We start from the raw sequence: 19,648 nt of genomic DNA, 5'->3' as shown, positions 1-19,648 counted from the left end.
ATTTTATCTTGTTTAAAAATAAATCTTGAAGGCTGAATCTGAGATTAAAGGAATGACTTCTTGCACAACATTTTTTTCTCTATTACGCTGCTTAGGTTTCATCCTCGTTAGCAGCTTCATCAAGGTGATTTGGCTCCTAATGTGTGTGTTTGTGTGTGTGAGCGTGTGTGTGCGTGAGGGCATGTATCACACTTCTCATCCACACAAAGACATTCCCTGGTGAGCACTTGTACACAAATAGACAGACAAGCACATGTGAGCATGCACACGCAGAAAAAGAAAATCAAGAACGTGCTGCGCGTTGACATGCACGTTAACATCCCGGGTCTTTGTTCGTTTCCTGTTGTATCGCTCGCGGCAACAGCCTCTTTCTTCTCATTTATATCCGTCGATGTCGACAAACCTTCTGTTTAAAGAAAAGGCGCCGTAAATGAATTTGACTTTGACTTGCTCAGAAGAACGTAAAGAAGACAATTACATACCCATAATGCTGCTGGCAGGAGGCCTGATGCTGCTGAATGAACACAGGATTTATTTTTTCTTTGTTACACACAAACTGTATGTCTGTGTGTGTCCAGATGTGTGTACGTGATACATGTTGGAGGGCTGAGCGGAGACACTTTGGGCCCTCCTGTCACCTCCCCCTCGGCGCATGACTGTGCGCCTCTGAGCTCCATTAGACTCATTTTCCTCAACCCCCCCCCCCCACACACACACACTTCAAACACACACACACACACACACACACACACACACAAATGCACACACTCATAAATCATCAGCACTGTGCAGCTCGAGCCTCAGCCACAACACCCCAAACCCTCAGAGGAGGTGGCGGGTGGCAGAAATCCATCGCTCTGCTTCGTGCTGCTAATATGTACGAAGGTCTGAGCTGCCATGTCCGCTGCATTGACTCGCGCCAGTGAGCTGAGGCGTGTTTGACAACTCGGCACTAAAATATTCTTTTAAATCTGAATCCTGGAGGGGGGTGGTCGGTGAAGAAAACGGACAGCGTGGGATGGAGGGATGGATAGATGGATGTAAAGGTGTGTTTTTAGCTCCCGCAGAGCAAGTCGACAGCTCTCTGTGTTTCCTAAGTGATAAACAGGTCAACAGAAGCAGTTGGTGTTTTCAGCCTCAAAACGACCTGCTGCTGCTCTGAAACTGGAGAATCGAACTTCACACCAACAGTGTAAACATTAACTGTGAGCTCAATTTGTAATGATTTTTATTAGCCAAGCGTACCGTCTTATATCTAGATATAATATATTTTAAGATCAGATACAGTAAAACCTTAATGTCACATTTCCCAGTTTGACATACTGCGTATCCATCCAGCTGTTTTTGTTTGCATAAAAACAAGCAGAGTCTGAACAACAAAAAGTAGAAATATCACCAAAAACAACTTGTTATGCTTTGCTGGGGTCTCAAAGTAAAAAATTTTTTGGAAAAAGAAAAAATGTGACCACGGCCAACGGAAACAGAATTATTATTATTTTTTTTTCATTTGAGATTTGACTGGTGTCTTTTTAATTACTTCATCTTGCTTCTCCCTTCTTGTTGGTGCGGTGGTTTAATGGGTCCCGACCACAGAATCAGCACCACCAACTGCTGCCATGAATCTTGAGGAGCCCATTCGTGTAACAGCGGTGGATGGACAGGTCCTGTAATTTTACTTGTGAGGACTGTACACGTTCTAGCTGTAGTGAGTTGAAAAATGTCTGTAAAACATTTGAAGTTCTACACAGTAGCAGCTGTTGTCAGTTTGGATTCCTCTTGGACTTACTGCAGTCAGATCTGTGGTTCATCTGTCCAGTTTTGGTGAACCTGTGTCCACTGCAGCCTCAGATCTCTGGTCTTGGCTGACAGGACTGGAACCTGACGTGGTCTCTGCCGCGAGCGATACAACAGGAAAGTTGTACAGAGTCTGACCTCTGACCTCTCTCATCAACAAGGTATTTCCATCCTCAGTACTGCTGCTGATTGGATAGTTTTCTTCATTCTCAGTTAAACTCGAGAGACTGTTGAGTGTGATCAGAGGTTTCAAAACACTCAAGAATCACTCTAAGATCAATCAAACGACGCTCAGAGTCACTGAGATCACATTTGTCCCTCATTCTGATATTTGATGTGAACATTAACTGAAGCTCCTAATCTGTATCTGCAGCATTCAATGCACTGCACTGCTGCCACATGATTGGCTGAGTGGATCACTGCATGAATAAGCAGGTGTACAGATGTTCCTCATAAAAATCACATCTGGATTTATCCTGACATGAGACACTTGACAAGTGTAAATGAGTCATTGTGTCTCCAGCTGTTTATTTTCACCTGCCGGTGCTGAGCTTCCCCTGGAGGACACTGATCCGTCCCCAGCTTCCCACCTGTGAGCATGTCCAGGTGTACTAAGGGGAAACACCACTCCATTACTGGGACTTGAACATGTGATCACACTGGATAGAGTATCTCAGAACCAATCAAAGAAAGAGAAGGAATGATGCTGACTCCTGCCTCAGTCCATCATAAACTTGTTTTTACCTGTTTACATTCAAATAAACAAGCAAAGGCAGAGAGCAGACTCGATTTCCAGCTGACAGTGTTTATCTCTGAGCTGTTAAGATAGATTTTACCACAGCTTCACCCTGCATATGGATCTACAGGGAAGAAAAAAGCTTTGATAAGCCGGAAATCAAGATCAGACAGCGACAACAACAACTGCTGGGAGCCACAGTCAAAAAGAGGAAATAAGAGAGGTAGAGGAGGATGTGAGAATGTGTAGACTAAATAAAACATAAAGAGGCAGGTAAAAAGCTGATTAGCGTCTGAAACATCCCACAGCTGTTTGCAGGAACCTGAAAGAGCCTTGAAACATTCCATCTGTGAGAAAGAGCTGAGAAGTACTGAGAAGTCCATTATAAAAGGGCAAAGTGTGTTTCGATGGGTTAGAGATATTAAAATCAGTGGAAACAAGTCTGTCTCTGTGCTTGGCCTGGTTGGAAAAGTGAATTTTGTAGCATATAACAGTGAATCAACATATTATTTCTGAGATATCTGGACAAACTCTCTGTGCTCTTGCAGTATTTATCTGAATGAGAAAAAACTTTCCTTCTCAGCATAGTTTCGCCTGATGAACGTGCAGCTAACGGTCGGCTGATGGGATTTTCTTTCAGTATAAGACTCAAGTTGCAATAAACAGAAACTGTGTTTTAAAACAAGAATGAGCACTCACATCAAACACCTCCTCGATGTAGAGCTCATCGTTGACACGGTCTCGGAGGATGTCCTGGTTCTGCCGTATGAAGGTGATGTAAGTGTCGGCCAGATCCATCCCTGGTTTCTGCGGGTGAGAGGACAGAGACAGGCCTGAGGACAGGTGGAGGGCGAACACAGAGGACAACATCAGACACATTCACAGCAGGTGGTTTGTTCAGCCTGGTGTTAAAGATGTGAACATGGCTGGTATTCATGGTGCACATCTGACTTCAGCCATGCTGTTCACAGGATAATACCACACTATGACAGAAGCCAGTCAGCGCACAGCCTGCTGCTGTGCACGATGACTTCTGCACACATTCAGAGCAACAGTGAAGCTTCAAATTTAGCTGCAGTTCTTATATAGAGGGAGATGGAACAGACTCCCAAATAATAATGTCCACAGGAAGAACATACAACAATGCAGAGAAAGCTGAAGTTTCCGTAACTCAGCACAGACTGACCACATCACAAACAGCCAGCCAATCAGAGGAGGAATTTAAAGGTCATCCACATCTGCAGCATTGACTGGACTGTTCTGGAAATGAATTACTTGTTCGTCTAGCACTTCAAGTACAATCCACACGCGTTAAGACCCGACCCACCACGTTCAAAAGGTACAAATCTCAGGTGATGATGATGAACTGAGATATACTTCAGGTTTTAGCAACACAATGTTATGTTATCTCTGACATCCCCAAAACATCTGCAGAGATCTGAAGCAGCAACCTATGGCAAGTAACTGCTTTTAAAATAATGAAAGAGTAGAATTCCTTCACAGTTGGAGCTCAAATGTACGATATACTGCATAATCACAGGGCATATTTATTTACTGAGCTACAATAAACGATTATTTTCATTATCGATTATCATTTATTGTGTAAAATGTAAGAAAACACTTAAAAAGCCTGTCACAGTTTTCTAAAGGTGACGTCTTTATACAGAGACCAACAAACAATCAAAAACACAAAGATATTCATTTCACGATGGATTAAAACAGCAAATCCTCACATTTGACAAGATCGAACCTGAGAATGTTTGTTTGTGCTCAAATGATTAAGCTGCCGATTAATTTTCTGTCTATGAACAAAAGCTGGACAGACACTGTGTTCTTATTAACTGATTTCACTCATTGATCAGTCGACCGTTTCCTGAGCTCTCTGATTTCTGGAAATACGTTGTTAATTGACTGTGAATCCGTCAGAATCAATCAATTAACAACTTACTTTTCGCCTGGTAAAGACTTTAGTCAGAGGTGTCTGTGAAGATTCTCTGTCATCCGGATCATCTTATCCAGAAAGACTTCAATTATATGAAATTGAATAATTTGAAAATTGAATAATAAATTATACAACATCTTGACATGTTAGAAAGCACAGCTGGAGAAGAGCTGATGAGTCCCAGTCAAATTTAAGCTTTAGTTTCACTGTAAAAAAAAAAACTACTACATGGAATTGAAGGAACTCATACATTATATATTTAGCCCTGAATCAATAATGTGAGGCAATGAATTATTATAAACATTTCCCCACTGACACATGACAGACTGTGTACATGTTTTGTGTGTGTTTACACCCAGACAACACAGGGAACAAATGTTCAGCATCACCTGCTGCTTCCTGGGTGAAAAGAGGAAAAAAATAATCTACTTTCTCTGTGTTGGAGGTAACAAGAAGCTGCTGGAGCTGTTACACACCGGAGGAAACATTAACTGCTGTGGACGCAGTGGTTTGTTCGGCGGGGAGAGGCCAGAGGCAGGAGAAGTGGGTAAAACCCTGTTCATTCACGCTTCCTGTTGTCATGGGAGATTACAACTGTAATGCTTATTGTAATTACTTTGACACCTTTCACAGCCGTTTTGTCTGAGCCGGCATGTGTTGGCCCCGAGGGGGGGGGGGGGGGGTGTGCGGGTGCTCCGCTACAGCGCTGCTGAGCATGGCACGTTAGGTCCCCCGTGGAAAAACAAGGATATGGAGCCTCAAGAAACCAAGAGACCTTTTGGCTTCACTTAAAGGCAAAAGGCAGGCTGGAGTCTGGTTATAAATTTGGGGTTGTAACCATTTGCTTGTTTAAGACAACACAACACAAAACAAACACAAACTGTGATGTGCTAATGTCAGATCGATCACAAACAGAATCATACGCCTATATTTGGGGTTTGAGATTTGACAATGAAAGAGGCAGCTGTGAGAAAGTGGACAAGCCAGGAGTTCACACACAGCTCGGACAGTTTGTGATCCCTAAGTCAAACCTTTCCTGCACAGGTGCAAATAGACAAACCCAATCTGGTTTCTAAGCAGAGTTCAAGTTCTGCTTTTCAAAGTTGCATAGCTGTGAGGGACTGCAAGGTTTTGCTTGACATGAATTTTGTCATTTGTCAGCATCCGGACAGTCTAGTCCAGACTCATGCAGACATTGAAACAAACTGTTTTGACAATCCATTGTTTAAGTGATTTTTCAGATAAAAAGATCAGCAACTCTCTGGTTGCAAATTCGATGATGTGCGGATGTGCAGCTTTTTTCTGTTTCTGCATTCCCAGAAACGCAAAACACACAATATTTAACCTCTCTGATGGTTATAAACGTTATAAAACGTGATAAAAACAGTCCCAGCAGCTGCTGCAGAGGCCTCTAACAGTGAGTGACAGACTGAGATCAGTCAGAGTCGCTCAGCTGTGATTCAGACAGACTGCTGGATGAGAAAACCTGCAGATACCAGGGGTTAAAGTGGGGTCACATGGCTGCAGGGGCATCTGGTGTGTGTGTGTGTACAGGAAAAGGAGGGGTTGTGTGAATGTTATGTCCATCCAAAGAGAGGGGGAGGGTCAGGCGCAGTGATTGACAGGCCTGTCAGAATCCCCACAGTCCTCTGGGGTAAGCAGAGGTAAGAGTGTGGCAGATCGAGGATCATTGTTGAAATCTTGATGAGAATGAACCGTGTGTGTGTGTGTGTTACCGGGTGTGTTACAGTACTTGTCATGTTCAGTCTGATCTGTTCTCACAGACACTTTCAGGTCACACCCACGTTCATGCAGATACGTTTCAAAACTGAGTTAGCATGTCGGAAATGTTCTGTTCACGTGAAGCAATTTTCAATCATTTTCCATCCAGAAAGGACGTCTGCCGAGGGACATGATCCCTCATCGACATCCACAAGATCATTACTGAGTGAGATAATCTGACAGACTGCTGTTTTCCTGCTGAGACCTCTCCATGACATATCCAAGCTCCTTCCAGTCACCATTTGTGTTCAACAGATTTGGACTGAAGGCCAAGAACCACTTTGTAGCTCAGACATGCAGTTTCAAGTAATTGCCTCCCCCTAGCTTCCTCTGGCTTTACCCACATCCGTGAACGACAGAGTTTTCAAGCACCCTCTCCCTTCCAGAAAGTCCAAGGAGACCAGATACTCAGAACTGCTGTTTGCTGTATTGTCCAACTCATCCAACTTTGTGGAAAGGGTTTGTTGTTTGTCATTTGCAACATGACAATGCACAAAGACAGCTCCATAAAGAAACAGTTTTCCCAGTTTGATGTTGAAGAACTTGGCCAAGCTCAGCCCCATCCAGCAAGTTTGGGACTGTGAGCCAAACCTTATCACCCAGCATCGGAGCTGGACCTCACTAACGCTCTCACGGCCAAACAGGAGCGAATCTCTGCAGACTACAAAGTCTGAAACCAGAGGAGTGGAGGCTGTTACAGCAGCACATGTTCAACTATGTAGCATATAGGGGACAAGGACGGTGATGCTGGAGGACGGGGTCAAAGTGTGAGAAAAATCCGTATTACAACATTCAAATGTGTGTGTGTGTGTGTCATTGACAACATATCACTGCCCTTGTTGTCACCTGAGACATCAATTTCGCCCCTGTCCATCCCCTTAAGGCTTAATCTCTGTCATTTACCTCCCTTTTCTCTCGTACTGACGAGGTAACAAAGCGGCGTGACAGATCAGAGATGCTGGCACAGTTCCAGCCACCGAGATTAAGACTTTAACACGAGAGGAAAGTAAGAAAAAAACATGTACATGCTGCTCAGCGCTCTTGTCACGCTCTTCACTGTTTCTTCACTTGTAGCCAAACACCAGTAATCCCCTTCCCGCCTGGATAATGGCCGCCTGGTTGTTCGTCAACATTTGACAACAAAAAAAAAGAAAAAAAAAAAAGAAGAAGAACTGAGGGTGTAAAATTAAGTAGTATTCAGATACAGACAGGGAGGGGCAGAGGATTGATGTGGGGGAGGGAGGAGAGGAGTGTTGATAATGAGCAGTTAGCAGAGGAGGAGGAGGAGGGCAGTGAAATGCCAGGTAATTACACAGCACTACCTGCCCCCGTTTCCTGCTGGATTAATTTCATTTCTCTCAGGTGTGTATAAATACGTGTATTTGCACGTCAAAGCATTTTGTCCGTCTATAATTTAAAATAACTGTTCATGACACTAAAGTACATGAGAGAAAATATCAGTTCTCCGTCTGTTCACGCAAAAAGGTTTGCACCAATATCGACTCATTAAAGTTCACCTGCAGCTGACGACAGACTTCATTTACTGACGTGTCCATCAGTAGTGTTGTTCATGTTGTTTTGTATAGTGGTCAAAAAAAAAAAAACAAAACCCTAAAAGATTAAAATTGTAATCAAATCAAATCAACAGATCTCTGCACAGATACTGTTGGACAGCTCAGTGAACTGTTATTTAAATGTTCATTGCTCGATTTTCTGTTGATCAGTTAATCGACGACTTGATTAATCTTTTTAACTCTGCACAAATATTTTCTCTCATTTTTTGTAGGGAAATTCTCTCTGGCTCTAAAATGCAGGGGTCACACAGCAGGGTAACTGTTTTCAAATCTAACAATAATTGTTTTTAGGGCTTCTTTTTTGCCTTTGATCTACAAAAACCCTCTGTCAGACTCAAACCGGGGACTTACATGGGTAACATCTAACAACCTGCGCTGTGCTTCGGGCCCCAGAAAGACTGGGGCGGCCCTGCAGGACCGTGTTGTGTTGAAGATGGTGAAGAGCCAGTGATGATGATAAACTCTTCCAATGTTTGTGTTCCTGCTTTGCCATCGTGCATATGTCTGATATGAGCATGTGTGGCTGTCAGTCACTGGTATCTTGGCTGTACAGGCGTGAACACGTGAGTCCTGCTGAACACGTGTGAGTCAGTGAGAAACACACACTGAACCTCTCCAACCCTTTACAGTGTCAGTAACGCCACGTTAAAAAATAAAGCTAAATAAATGAGGATTTTCAGGAAAAAATATAAACCTGAAAAGAAAAAGAAAGTACGCCTCAGGACTCAACTGTTCCACCGGCATATTTCATCATTATCAGTGTAGAAATCGATTAGCTTGTATTTATGATTATGGTAATAATATCAGCTGCTGCTTACTGGGATATTTCAGTTTTCCCAACAACTTAATAAATATCATAACGGCAATGGTAAACCATCTTTGGCCGAGCGTATGTACAGACACCAGCTTGTGATGCACATTTACCATTTGCAGCCACTGAGCTTGGCTAATTCACCTGATAAACGTTAGTTGGTCAAAGCTGATAAAATCTAAAAATCATGGAGAACAATGGGATGCCCTCTGACAGCGTGTCTGTGACGGATCATTTTGTGTTTAAATGGGATATTTTGTTGATCGTCAGATAAATATAAAAATGTAAATAAATTAGTTTAAAAATATATGTATACAAAAAGAGTCTCTCTAAAATGTAAAGACTCAAGAGTAAAAGCTTCATCTTTTCGTGACAAGGTGCGAGAGGCGGAGCCGTCTAGCCAGGCGGCTCTGTGTCCCCGCCCCCCCCCCCCCCCCCCCCACTCTTCAACCCACCTGGAAAAGAAAAGAGGCTTACCTGCGTCAGGTTCCCTCCACACAAAAGACCAAAAGGCCAAGGTAGCGGTTACATTATAATTTCCGTGAAGGAGGCGGCCGAGGAGGAAGTCTGGATGGGAACCAGAGAGAATGATGGGATAGGTGGGATGTTCTGTGGCTGGGCAGAGGATTAAGGAGGTTAAATGAGGTTGTGCTGCTCTTTATCTCAGCTGTTCAATGACTCAGGGCAGGATGTTCTCACATCTGGTGTTTCAGGCATGCTTTCATCAAAAGCAGCGTGTAATATACAAAATACGGACAATTTTCGGAGAAATCACTCTTTGAAAAATGCAATTATTTGCATCTGCATCTATGACTAAAGAACTGTGCCTCTGAATTTTTTAATAATTCTCATCATGTCAAACATACTAGTCATGTATGCTTGGAGGATCTCAGAACGCTAATTGGCCTTAATTTAGTTGCACTATAAAAAAAAAACTAATTCTCCAACAAGTTTTACAGCATGATAGTTTTGTATTTTAAAAATAACAAAATCTGAGTAAAAATACATGAAATCCTGGACGTACAGTTAACACAAGACTAACACAACCAATAACACAAAGATCTAATTTTACACAGCTCAGTCTCTGCTGAGATGCCCATTTTTAAAAAAAAGTAGAATAAAGATCTGAGTTGACATAAAAGAACTGATTTGGCCTAATTTCTCAATGAGAGAGGAGGAAAATCAAATTGTATTATTTGGAGTAATTAAGCTTTTTAATAAAGTACAGTGATAAGGTCTGGGCACAGAGTCCAACATTAAGCTTTCCTTTTCATCATGCGGATATGGTTCATATTGAACAAACAAAAGAACTGACGTGCTCGGCTCAGGTATCTTCAGAGTATAATGGAGCTTTCTTCAGCGTCAGGGCTGAAACATGTCTGTGTCTCTGCTGCTGTGCATTAGCCTATTAAAAGTATTATATACATATGTGTGAGCGCTGACAACTCTTTTTTTCATTTCTATGGTTTATATTGGAACCTTGATTTTTTCCATGCTATTAAAAAGCATAAAAAAGTGATGCATGGAGATTCCCTCATCTTTGACCTGTATTATATCAGTTAAACTGTTGAGGATACACCTGGAATGAAGCAAATTTAACTGTGCTAATCATAGAATATAATCATATGAATCAGACAGAGCATTGTTACTGGACGATTCTCAGAAACCCTGGACTACAGTCAGAAATAACGTTTTTAGAATCATTCACTTCTGCAGTATTTGCCAATGGAAGCCGCTGTATGGTCAAAGGAACAGTTCAACACTGGCCAATTTTAAACTTTTATCTCCAAATCTACTTAGTCACGTCTGTGATTGTCTCTAAAGCTCCACATGCTTTTGTATTTTCCAGCTATGTTCTGTATATATGCGATTTTCTGTGTCTGGCTGTTGTTTTTCTTTCTCTCTGCTGGAAAAAGTGATCCTGACATTGGTATGATCACCTGATCATTGATTGACATCATTCTTGTGTCCGTTATAATAAAATATGAAGCTCCAGCCAGGTGCTGCTCAGATTAGCTTAGTTTAAAGACTGGAAACGGGGAAACAGCTTGCCTGGCTCTGCCAGTGTAAAAATGAGACCACAACTATTTGAAATACAAAAAAAAAAAAAAAACATTTTTTGACTGGTTTTTGTGCAAATTAAAAGCAGTGTGTTAAGTTGTAAGCTCAAGAGGTTTGTTTTGGTTAGCTTCAGACAGAGCCAGATTAGCGGTTTCCCTCTGTCTTTGAGTTTAGCTTAGCTTAGTTTAGCTAAGCTAAGCTAAGCTAGTTAGCTGCTCTCAGAGATATGAGACCTGTGTCAGTCTAATTCTTGTTTACCTACAAAGCTAAGCTAAATAAAAAAAAGGGGAACATCAAACCACGTCAGGACACCTGACACCCCTGATATATATAATTGTAAAAGACACTAGGTACATCATTTGGTGAAAGAGGGCAAGTGAAGCTGAGCATAAATACAAATAAATAAATAAATAAGCAATAAAATAAAAAACAAATTGCCAGCAATATAAGAGGAAATAAAACGATCTACTGAGAGCACCAATATTATTCGGTGTCGGCCTGTTTGGGCACTTTCATTTGGAGATTTCTTTTTTTTTCATCATAATAGTCAAAAACATCTAATTACAGCCGAACTACTCCGAGCAAGAAATAAAAAATAAATAATTCTCATTTTTTATGTATTAATTTTCATATTGGGTGAAATCATCGTCTTAAAGTGTTTGGATTAAAGCCTGAGAGGTTTGGAACAACTGATTTTAAAATATCATCCCAGTGGATGCTTTTAAAAACTGCCAGAATTCATATTAAAGAGAAGGAAAATGTAAAATGTGCAAAAAACCCAAACCACAGAGGAATTGTACCGTGTTAATTTTGAGCTGTTAATCAGTTCAGCAAATGAGGGGTCATCTTATCTTTGTGAGATCTAATTCTGGAGGCTTAACTTCTCCGTCCTTCACACTTCGAACATCGTAGAAAAAAAACGTTAACGCCTCATCACCTTGACACTTTAACTCCGACTTCGTACACCTCTCCGTCTCCTCCTCCCGCTCGCTTTGCCGCAGCCCCTAACCTTTGCCACGCCACCGCCGTTCATTAACCGCTCTACACCCGAACGCCGCCCACAAACCGACACTTCAGCAAAACACATCTCCGAGGAAGAGTGCAATTAATTAGGCTTGTTGTGTGATCTCTGGCTCTGGAGCTGCAGATGGAATAAAAACCCTCTTTATCTTTCACACATGTTTAACACCGTGTGATGACAAACTTAAAAAAACAAAAAAAACAAAAAAACAAAAAACGGGAAAAAAAACAAGCACATGAGCGAGTGCAAAGAGCGGCCGCTTTGCTTTTCCAGGCTGCTTCCACTGTCTGAATGTGGATGGAAAGTATGGAAACCAACTGTAACCGACAGGGTGAATAATGAAACGGCAGGCAGATCGACAGACTCACAGGGACTTCCACATATTTGGCAGCTGCTTTCACCTTTCAGGGGGAGGGGGAGGCAGGAGGAGGTTGGGGGGGAGAAGAAGGAGAAGAAGAAGAAGAAGAAGAATGACACTGAAGTTCAGCTGGGGAGATCTGGTTTCCAGCAAATAACAGGTTGCCTCTGTGAGTGGTGAAAGAAACAGCTCGGTGCTCTCTGTTTCCAGGAACAAAAACATGGCTACTCACTGTGAAAGACAGGATTGAAGAGAAGAATGTCCCTTCATCGTATCTCGAGAGCTTGGAGAGGACGCCGTCTAAAACCCCGACAAACTGCAGACAGACGGGACAGATGGGGGGGCACAATAACAATTTACTGCTCTAATTTTCCCTTCAGTTGCAGTTGTCAGATACTTCTCATCCAAAAACCTTTTCTCACCAAGTCATTTTCATCTGTAACTGAGTCACTGAGTTTTATTTTCTTACAAATATTTAAAAACAATGTTACAATGTACAGTCAGAATATTTTTACTTGTTTAAAACATTTTCTACAATCAAAATTCAGCACATAATGTTTTTCTTAAAGGGAGATAAAAGGCATAAAGATCTCAGCCAAATAAACAATGATCCTAATAAACTAAAAAAAAAAAAGGTTGAATGGATAAAAATAATTATGATCAAGAAATTAAAAAACATTCAAATAGTAATTATTAAGTTAAAAAAAAGCAAATAAATCCATCATGTTACTGACAATAAAGCTTCATTTTCTAAACATATTCTTAATAAAAGAGATAATCATAATAAAGGTCAGACACGAAAGAAAAATGAAATGAATGTCAAAATCCCTCAAGATATAAGAAAAAGAAGAATAAGAGAAAAATAAAGAAAAACTATGCCCACTAAATCCGAAAAGTTAATATAATAAAATCTCATTAAAAATAAAAGCTTAATGAAAAAATGTTAATGAAAAGTTAAATGTAAGTGCCTCTCTGAAAAACAAAGAAAAAAAATAAAATAAAAAAATCCATCACTTTACAAAAAAAGACTGAGGCTTGACTCAACTCCCCTCCACTCCTTCTAAAAAAGGAATATCGAAAAATCTAAAAGAAAAAAATTAAAACAATAAAAAGAGCAAGAGGATGTGACTGGAGCATAAAAAGAGATTTACCTTTGAGACGAGGGAGGAAATCATTTCTTTGAACGCCTCGTCAATCAGGACATCGATTTTGGAGTGGTACTGTTGCTGCAGGGGGGGGGGGGGGGGGCAGGGAGGTGAAGGAGAGACATGTGAATGGGGGAGACATGTAGGGAGGACAAAAAGCAATATTTAATTATTTTCACCAAACTGATGGGACACAAAGGCTCGCCTCCCTGATACTGAACAACATCATTGTCTGTGCTGTAAAAGACAGAAAGAAAAAACTACAACACTCGGTATGAACATCAAGTCTTCACTCACACACTCACACACACACCCCCCTCCCAACACAGCGAGGTGTGAAAACCTTCCCATCCGTGTAACGCTGCTGAGTTAAGCAGCTAATAGGACCATTATGCAGCTGAATGACATTCCCTTCTGCGCTGGAAAAGCGAAGGAATCTGAAGGATACTTTTTGTGCGTCTCCCTACAATTAGAGCAGCCTTGTATTTCTCTAAAGCACTGGTCCAGCTGCGAGGACCAAAGGCTCACACAAGATTCAATTAATCCGCCATTTCATGTCTCGTTTGCCCCCCCCCCCACCCCAAAAAAAAACATATTCATGGCACCTTTTCCCTTGAAGGAAGGAGAGAAAAAAAGGCTGGGGCTAAGCGCTGAATGGCAGCAGCAGCAGGGGAGTTCATCTCTTGGCGACAATGCCCTTTCACTGGCCGTCTAAAGAACACCCAAATTAAAAATTTCAATCAACAAAGCGCACAGATCGCTGACAAATTGCGGGTCCAGGGAGGTCACTGCCGCCAGCCCTAATTTTCTGTTTTTCCTTTTTTTTCCCTCAAGTCCGCAAAATGGCAGCTCTCTTTCAGCACGCCGAAGCTTTCTGGCAAATCTTGAGAGCGTTTCTTTTTTTCTCTTCTTACCTCAATTAACATCACTGCTTTTTCCTTTCTCTCTCTTTTTTTCTACAGAGACATCCAAAAAAAAAAAAAAAAAAAAGAGAGAGAGAGGAGGAGAAGAAATTGTTTGGTCTTTGCCATGTGAACAGCAAAACCTGAAAAGAACAATTATTGCTTTTAAAAACATTTATGTGGTCGTTGAGCTGCAGCCACCGAGTCTACTTCAGCTCTGTCAGATGTCTGAGATGAGATGAACCGGGCCACATCTTCAACACGAACGCGACCCCCCCGACACTATTTAAATGACCCTAGCAACAAACAACAGCAGACAAATGAACATGTTCTATGATTTCAGTTTATCCGGGGTCTGTTAGAGAAGAATTCATGAATCCAGCAGAGGAGTTTCCCGTCTGGATAAAACTGTCAAGTGCAGATTCTTTTTCTTTCTGCTGGCTTGCCAAGCGAATGCTCCATCTCTGCACACAATAAAAACAAGGCTGTAATGTGCTGACTTTATATTTGTTTATGTTGTTGTTTACACAGTTTTGTTGAAGCCTCCATATCAGCGACAGACGGGTCAACACAGGATGTGTTTTCTGCAGAGGTTAAATACATGTGATGACAGACGATGGTTTGGTTATTTTACAGATCCGTCGTAGTAGAATCGGCCCTCACCTTCAACGAGTAAATTATCCTAGAGAGTAAAATCATTGGTGAGCAGCAGCCTTCTGTCTGACATTTATAGTAGGCACATCACATGGATCCATTATATGAAAACCAGACCATCCTTCCTCTGCTCTGCTCAGAGACACATCTTTACTATTTGTTTCTCTGTTTTATCATCACCCTTCTTTCTGTTCTGGGCTGGGATGATTGTGTCGTTATTGTCTTTATGTTTCATGATGTTGTGGTTTTACATTGCTTTGCTGCAAAAGTTTCCAATGGAGATCTGAGCTGAACTGAACACACAATCTCTGTACTTCAATCCCCTGAAACCCCCCTCAAATAGTCTGAAAAAAGAAAACAAAAAACAAAACAAAACAGAAATGAGATTGAGGTACGATATAAAAAAATTTAAAATGAAAGTCTGTGTATCAGTTGACCCACTGAAGGATCCAAGCATGTGTGTAACTGATGATTTGGGATCTTTTCGTAAGATGGGAGGAAGATTTAAAAGCACTTCTGTTTGGATGGAGCTCCTGTGGAGATGTGTGAGAGGGGAAAAAAGGCGATGGAGGGACTTACCCATTGTTTGTCAATCTGGGATTCAAACAATGATGTGCAGGACACATGGACATGAGGGACGGAGAGGACATGAGACAAAGAAGAGAAGGCAAAAATAGTCAGCCAATCAATTAAAAAAAAAAAACATTAGTAACATTAAAATCCATTTCCTCCTGTTTGAGAAATCCAGCTCTACTTAATCTAAACGTCCACAAAACATCTTCAGTAGCATTTCCATGAATGTCTGAAGTTTTTCTGTGGTTGTTACAACTTTTTATTTACATTCCCATCCCAGTTTTGACCTTGAATCAAACACTTCATCCTAAAAGTCATGTTGTCCAACAGCAGACACACATTTTATTGTGACATTGACCAAGAGAGTAATTGTCATTATTTGCTTTTGAGTTATAAAATCCAACATTATGATGTTTTCCAGCCCTTTTGGGTCATTATGCTTCTTCCCGTGTTGGCTGTAAAAATCAAACACGTAAAAACCAGCAGAAAGCAGATGAGTTGTAAAAGCTTTTCTCTCTTTCAAAACTCACCAGAACGATTCAGTGCTCAGTCTAAAACTCTGATCATTTAATCATCAAGGTTATTCAGACTGAGGTTTTCAGGCTGAATTAAGTTCAGCCTGACAAACTGAATAATTGTTGTGTTCATGAAATCAGTTTGTCCTTCTCGAGTGGACGGACACAAAATGCTCAAATTTGATTTTTTGTTGCCGTCTCCACTGAAGATGTTAAATCTGTTATTGTATCATGGGCTGCTCGTGATGATGCTGCTGGAAGGAAGAAGAAACTGATGGAGGCGATTTCTTCTGGTGAAAAAAGGAATTTTAACATGAAAAGAAAATACTTTCAAACCCTTTTCAAATCAAATCTCACGACAATTGGTTCCCTACAGTCACGACCTTTGTAGTTTCAGGTAAATATCTGAAAAAAATCATGTGAGCAAAAGTGTAAATAATGGATTAAACATTGTGTTTATCATGGCTGCAAACATTAGCATGCATGGCTAACTAGCTAACTGCTTAAAGTAGTCAGTTTTGTTTTACTTCCAAGGCCAAGGAGCAGATCATTAAACAAAAACATCTGTCAGGTTACAGGTAATGTTCAAAGCCCTGCTCACAGTGAGGTAATAATGTAGTATTTCCTCAGTGTACGGGAGCTGGTCCTGGATGCTGACCGAGTTTAGGCTAACATTAGCAGCTCCATTTATCTTTATTTTATTATTACCTCTTATTATCATTATTCATTTATTATTAATTTGTGTGTGGAGATGCAGACGTGTGGGGTAACTCCACTATATTTATTTGACAGCTTGAGCTACACTACTTGTTTTTTTTTACATGTGCTCGGCTTGTAAAATATTATTTTTAATCTTTATTATAGAAAATTAAAATACCCAACAGCATATAAATTAGTTACATATAAATTAGCAGCAGCTCAACAAACTACAGCAGTAAAATGCTGATTACACATTAATGTTTGCAGTTCTGATGAATATTAATCTTAATAATAAATTAAAATGTTAATAATTTCAGCTATATTTAATACAACAGAGCAGCATTTTAGTAATTTTATCAAAAAAAAAAGTGTATAGAGTAGGTTTGTATAATAGTGCGTCTCTCTGCAGGCATTTATTCAGTGTGTGTCAGCAGGAATAAATGGACAGATGGTGTTTTCGAGCGGCGGCGGCTCGTGGAAGCTGGAGAAGAGAGGAAGCTGAAGGTTAAGAGAACAGCGAGCTTAGCTCTCTGTCAAGACTGCCGGCGGCCAAGGGTTTCGCTCTCAGCGATGCCAAGGCTGCCGCCTCACACGGGCTTCACGGTCATCCATTTAACAGCTCATGTTGAGCGTTTGGCCGTTTCAAGTGAACACAAATACACCTGAACTCCCCGTCTGCTGGATGTTTGGAGGGAAACAGTCACGTTTTAGTGGCTGATCTGACAGTCCTGACTCGACCTGCTTGGTGTGGAGTCAGAAAATAAAAGACGGCTGAGGATTTCAGAAGCTGACAGACTTTCACTCTGTCAGGAACAAGTCTCTGATGAGCTGTGAGATGTAAACTGAAAAATACAAACATCCATCCATCTTAAGTGATTTAGTCTGATATTCGGCCAAGACTCATTTTTCTACAAACACGGAAAATGTTCTGCCAAAGTGGAGATGATTTCTCTTGTTCCAAGTTCAGTTTCTTCTCTTGTTTCAGATTTTTTTTTTTTTTTTTTAGGAATGAGTCCTATTCTTTTGAGACAGGATAATGGAGATTGGGGCCTGGTCACACTTGCACTTATAATAGGTAAAGTAACAAATTTCTGTGGAATCCCTTCGATAAGGGGATTCTACTCAGAGAGGTGGAACAGTTGTCGTTGAACAGTGTTCAGCCTGTTCAACGACTGTGAGCGCTGGTGAAAAGATGGAGGATATGTAACAGACACACTCGGTTATCTGTTCAAGTACCGTTTACAAACTTTTATTAAAGATGTGCACAGTTACCAAGATTTAACATTGGCAGGTGGATAAGTAGTATTGTATAGATCAGACGTGTCCAAACTGTTCCACAAAGGGCCGTGTGGCTGCAGGTTTTTGTTCCAACCAATGAAGAGCACACAGTTTGACCAATCAACTGTCTGAAGACTGAGATCAGTTGATTAAATGAGTCAAGTCTGGTGTGCTGCTGCTTGGTTGGAAAAAAACCTGCAGCCACACGGCCCTTTGTGGAACAGTTTGGACACCCCTGGTATAGATGCTGCAATACTGTTGACCAAATGGTGTCTAACATAGCAACAGCAGCTAAAGCAGGCAGTGCTTAAGAGCAGTTAACAGAAAACCGTCTTGAAGGTACTGACCTTTGAGGGAACAAAGAGCCGGAGCCTCCATTATTATATTCTGTGTATGAGTGTGTAGCACCATCTAGTTTTACATAACCCTGCTCTGCTGTGCCTGGTCTGCAGTCAGTCCTCATACAGGAGAAAATCAACTTACTGTGTAGTACAATCCAGCTAACTAGCTTGCTAACTCAGATTGAAAACTAGCGACTACTAGCTAACGAGAAGGAGTGTAGTCTGATCCCTGTGTGAATCACTGCACTAAGATACCTTGCTCCATTTTGAAGCAACGACTGTCGGAGCCTTATGTGGCAGCTTCTCTGCTATCAGTGTGTGTGTGAGAAGCTCTCTAAGTGAGGTCCATTTACCTTTTACTAGTATCATAAATATGGCAATGAAACATTTGATTTCAGTTTTGTAGAAAGTAACTGAAATAATTTCTGAAAGTATTTTGATTATTTCCACCATTATTACAAATCAGTGACAAATCATTCAGATCTAATTTCCAAGTAGCTGCAGATGCTTGAGCGTGACAGTGATCCTTTTCTTCTTTGTGTTATTCCTTCAGCTAAAAGTCCAGTTGGAAGATTATGAGACTAAACCCAACATTTTACACCCTGTGTCGTCAAGTGACTGATGTCAGGCAATGTGATCAGTCATATGACTGCTGGCTCACCTCCTGACCGGAATCCAGCACACAGAGTTTGGAGCACTGCTTCTTGGCGTCCATCAGCACGTTGAACATGGTGCAGACTGACAGCGGCACCCGGAAGTCCGTCGACTTACTCGCTTTTTGCATTTTGGAGTCAAATGCAGATTTTGTTCTGTGGGATAAAACACAATGAGGTTTTTGTGAAAGTTTTCTTATTTTACAACAAACTGTGGCTTAAAAAGGAAAGCAAAGGAATACAGTTATCTGTTTATTATTTTAAGAACGCAGAGGTAATGAGGTACACAAAATAAAAGCTTGGTTTTCAGGTGAGCTTTTGTTGAGTTTTGATATTTTCAGATGAGAAAATATAAAAATGAGAAATGATTTTTCTCAGATCTGTGCTTGAGCTTTCTGAGGTTATAACTCAGAAGCTAATTACTGGGGGGGCAGGTGTGTTATTTACTGTTTTCTGTTTTCATAGAATTAAAGAAAAAATTCACAATTGTAGGTGTGATATACAAAAATAAAGACAAAGCACGAGAAGGATTGAGACAGATGTGAGCCCAGAGGTCCAGCTGTGGTAACCTGACCTCTTGACGCAGGCCTCCATCATGTCGCTGGCCATCAGTTTCAGTCTCTGCTCCAGATGTTTGGCGAACTCAGGTTCCGGCCAGTGAAGGTCCAGAACAAACATCTGCAGAGCATCCAGCTTCCAGAACAAATCCTCTGAGGTGGCTGAGCCATTACTGCAGGGAGCATGGAAAGGGTTAATAACTGAAAACAACAAATATAACACTAACACACACTTTTAACATGGAGCTGCTG

At 41.1% G+C, this 19,648-nt stretch overlaps 1 protein-coding gene across 1 annotated transcript in view; it reads right to left on the bottom strand.

Annotated features, from left to right (window-relative positions):
* Positions 1-19,648, bottom strand: part of cadps2 (Ca++-dependent secretion activator 2) — a 145,385-nt gene that overhangs the window by 7,777 nt on the left and 117,960 nt on the right. The window contains exons 20-25 of the mRNA XM_041037942.1: positions 19,414-19,569; positions 18,848-18,995; positions 15,360-15,374; positions 13,231-13,305; positions 12,312-12,395; positions 3,230-3,337 (exon numbers count right to left, since the gene is read on the bottom strand). Coding sequence (XP_040893876.1) covers positions 3,230-3,337; positions 12,312-12,395; positions 13,231-13,305; positions 15,360-15,374; positions 18,848-18,995; positions 19,414-19,569 — 586 coding nt within the window. The remainder of the gene's footprint in view (positions 1-3,229; positions 3,338-12,311; positions 12,396-13,230; positions 13,306-15,359; positions 15,375-18,847; positions 18,996-19,413; positions 19,570-19,648) is intronic.

Source organism: Toxotes jaculatrix, chromosome 5 (assembly GCF_017976425.1).
Source record: "Toxotes jaculatrix isolate fToxJac2 chromosome 5, fToxJac2.pri, whole genome shotgun sequence".
NCBI lineage: Eukaryota > Metazoa > Chordata > Actinopteri > Toxotidae > Toxotes > Toxotes jaculatrix.
The sequence above is the reverse complement of the archived record's forward strand: the minus strand, read 5'-3'. Positions and strand labels throughout refer to the sequence as shown.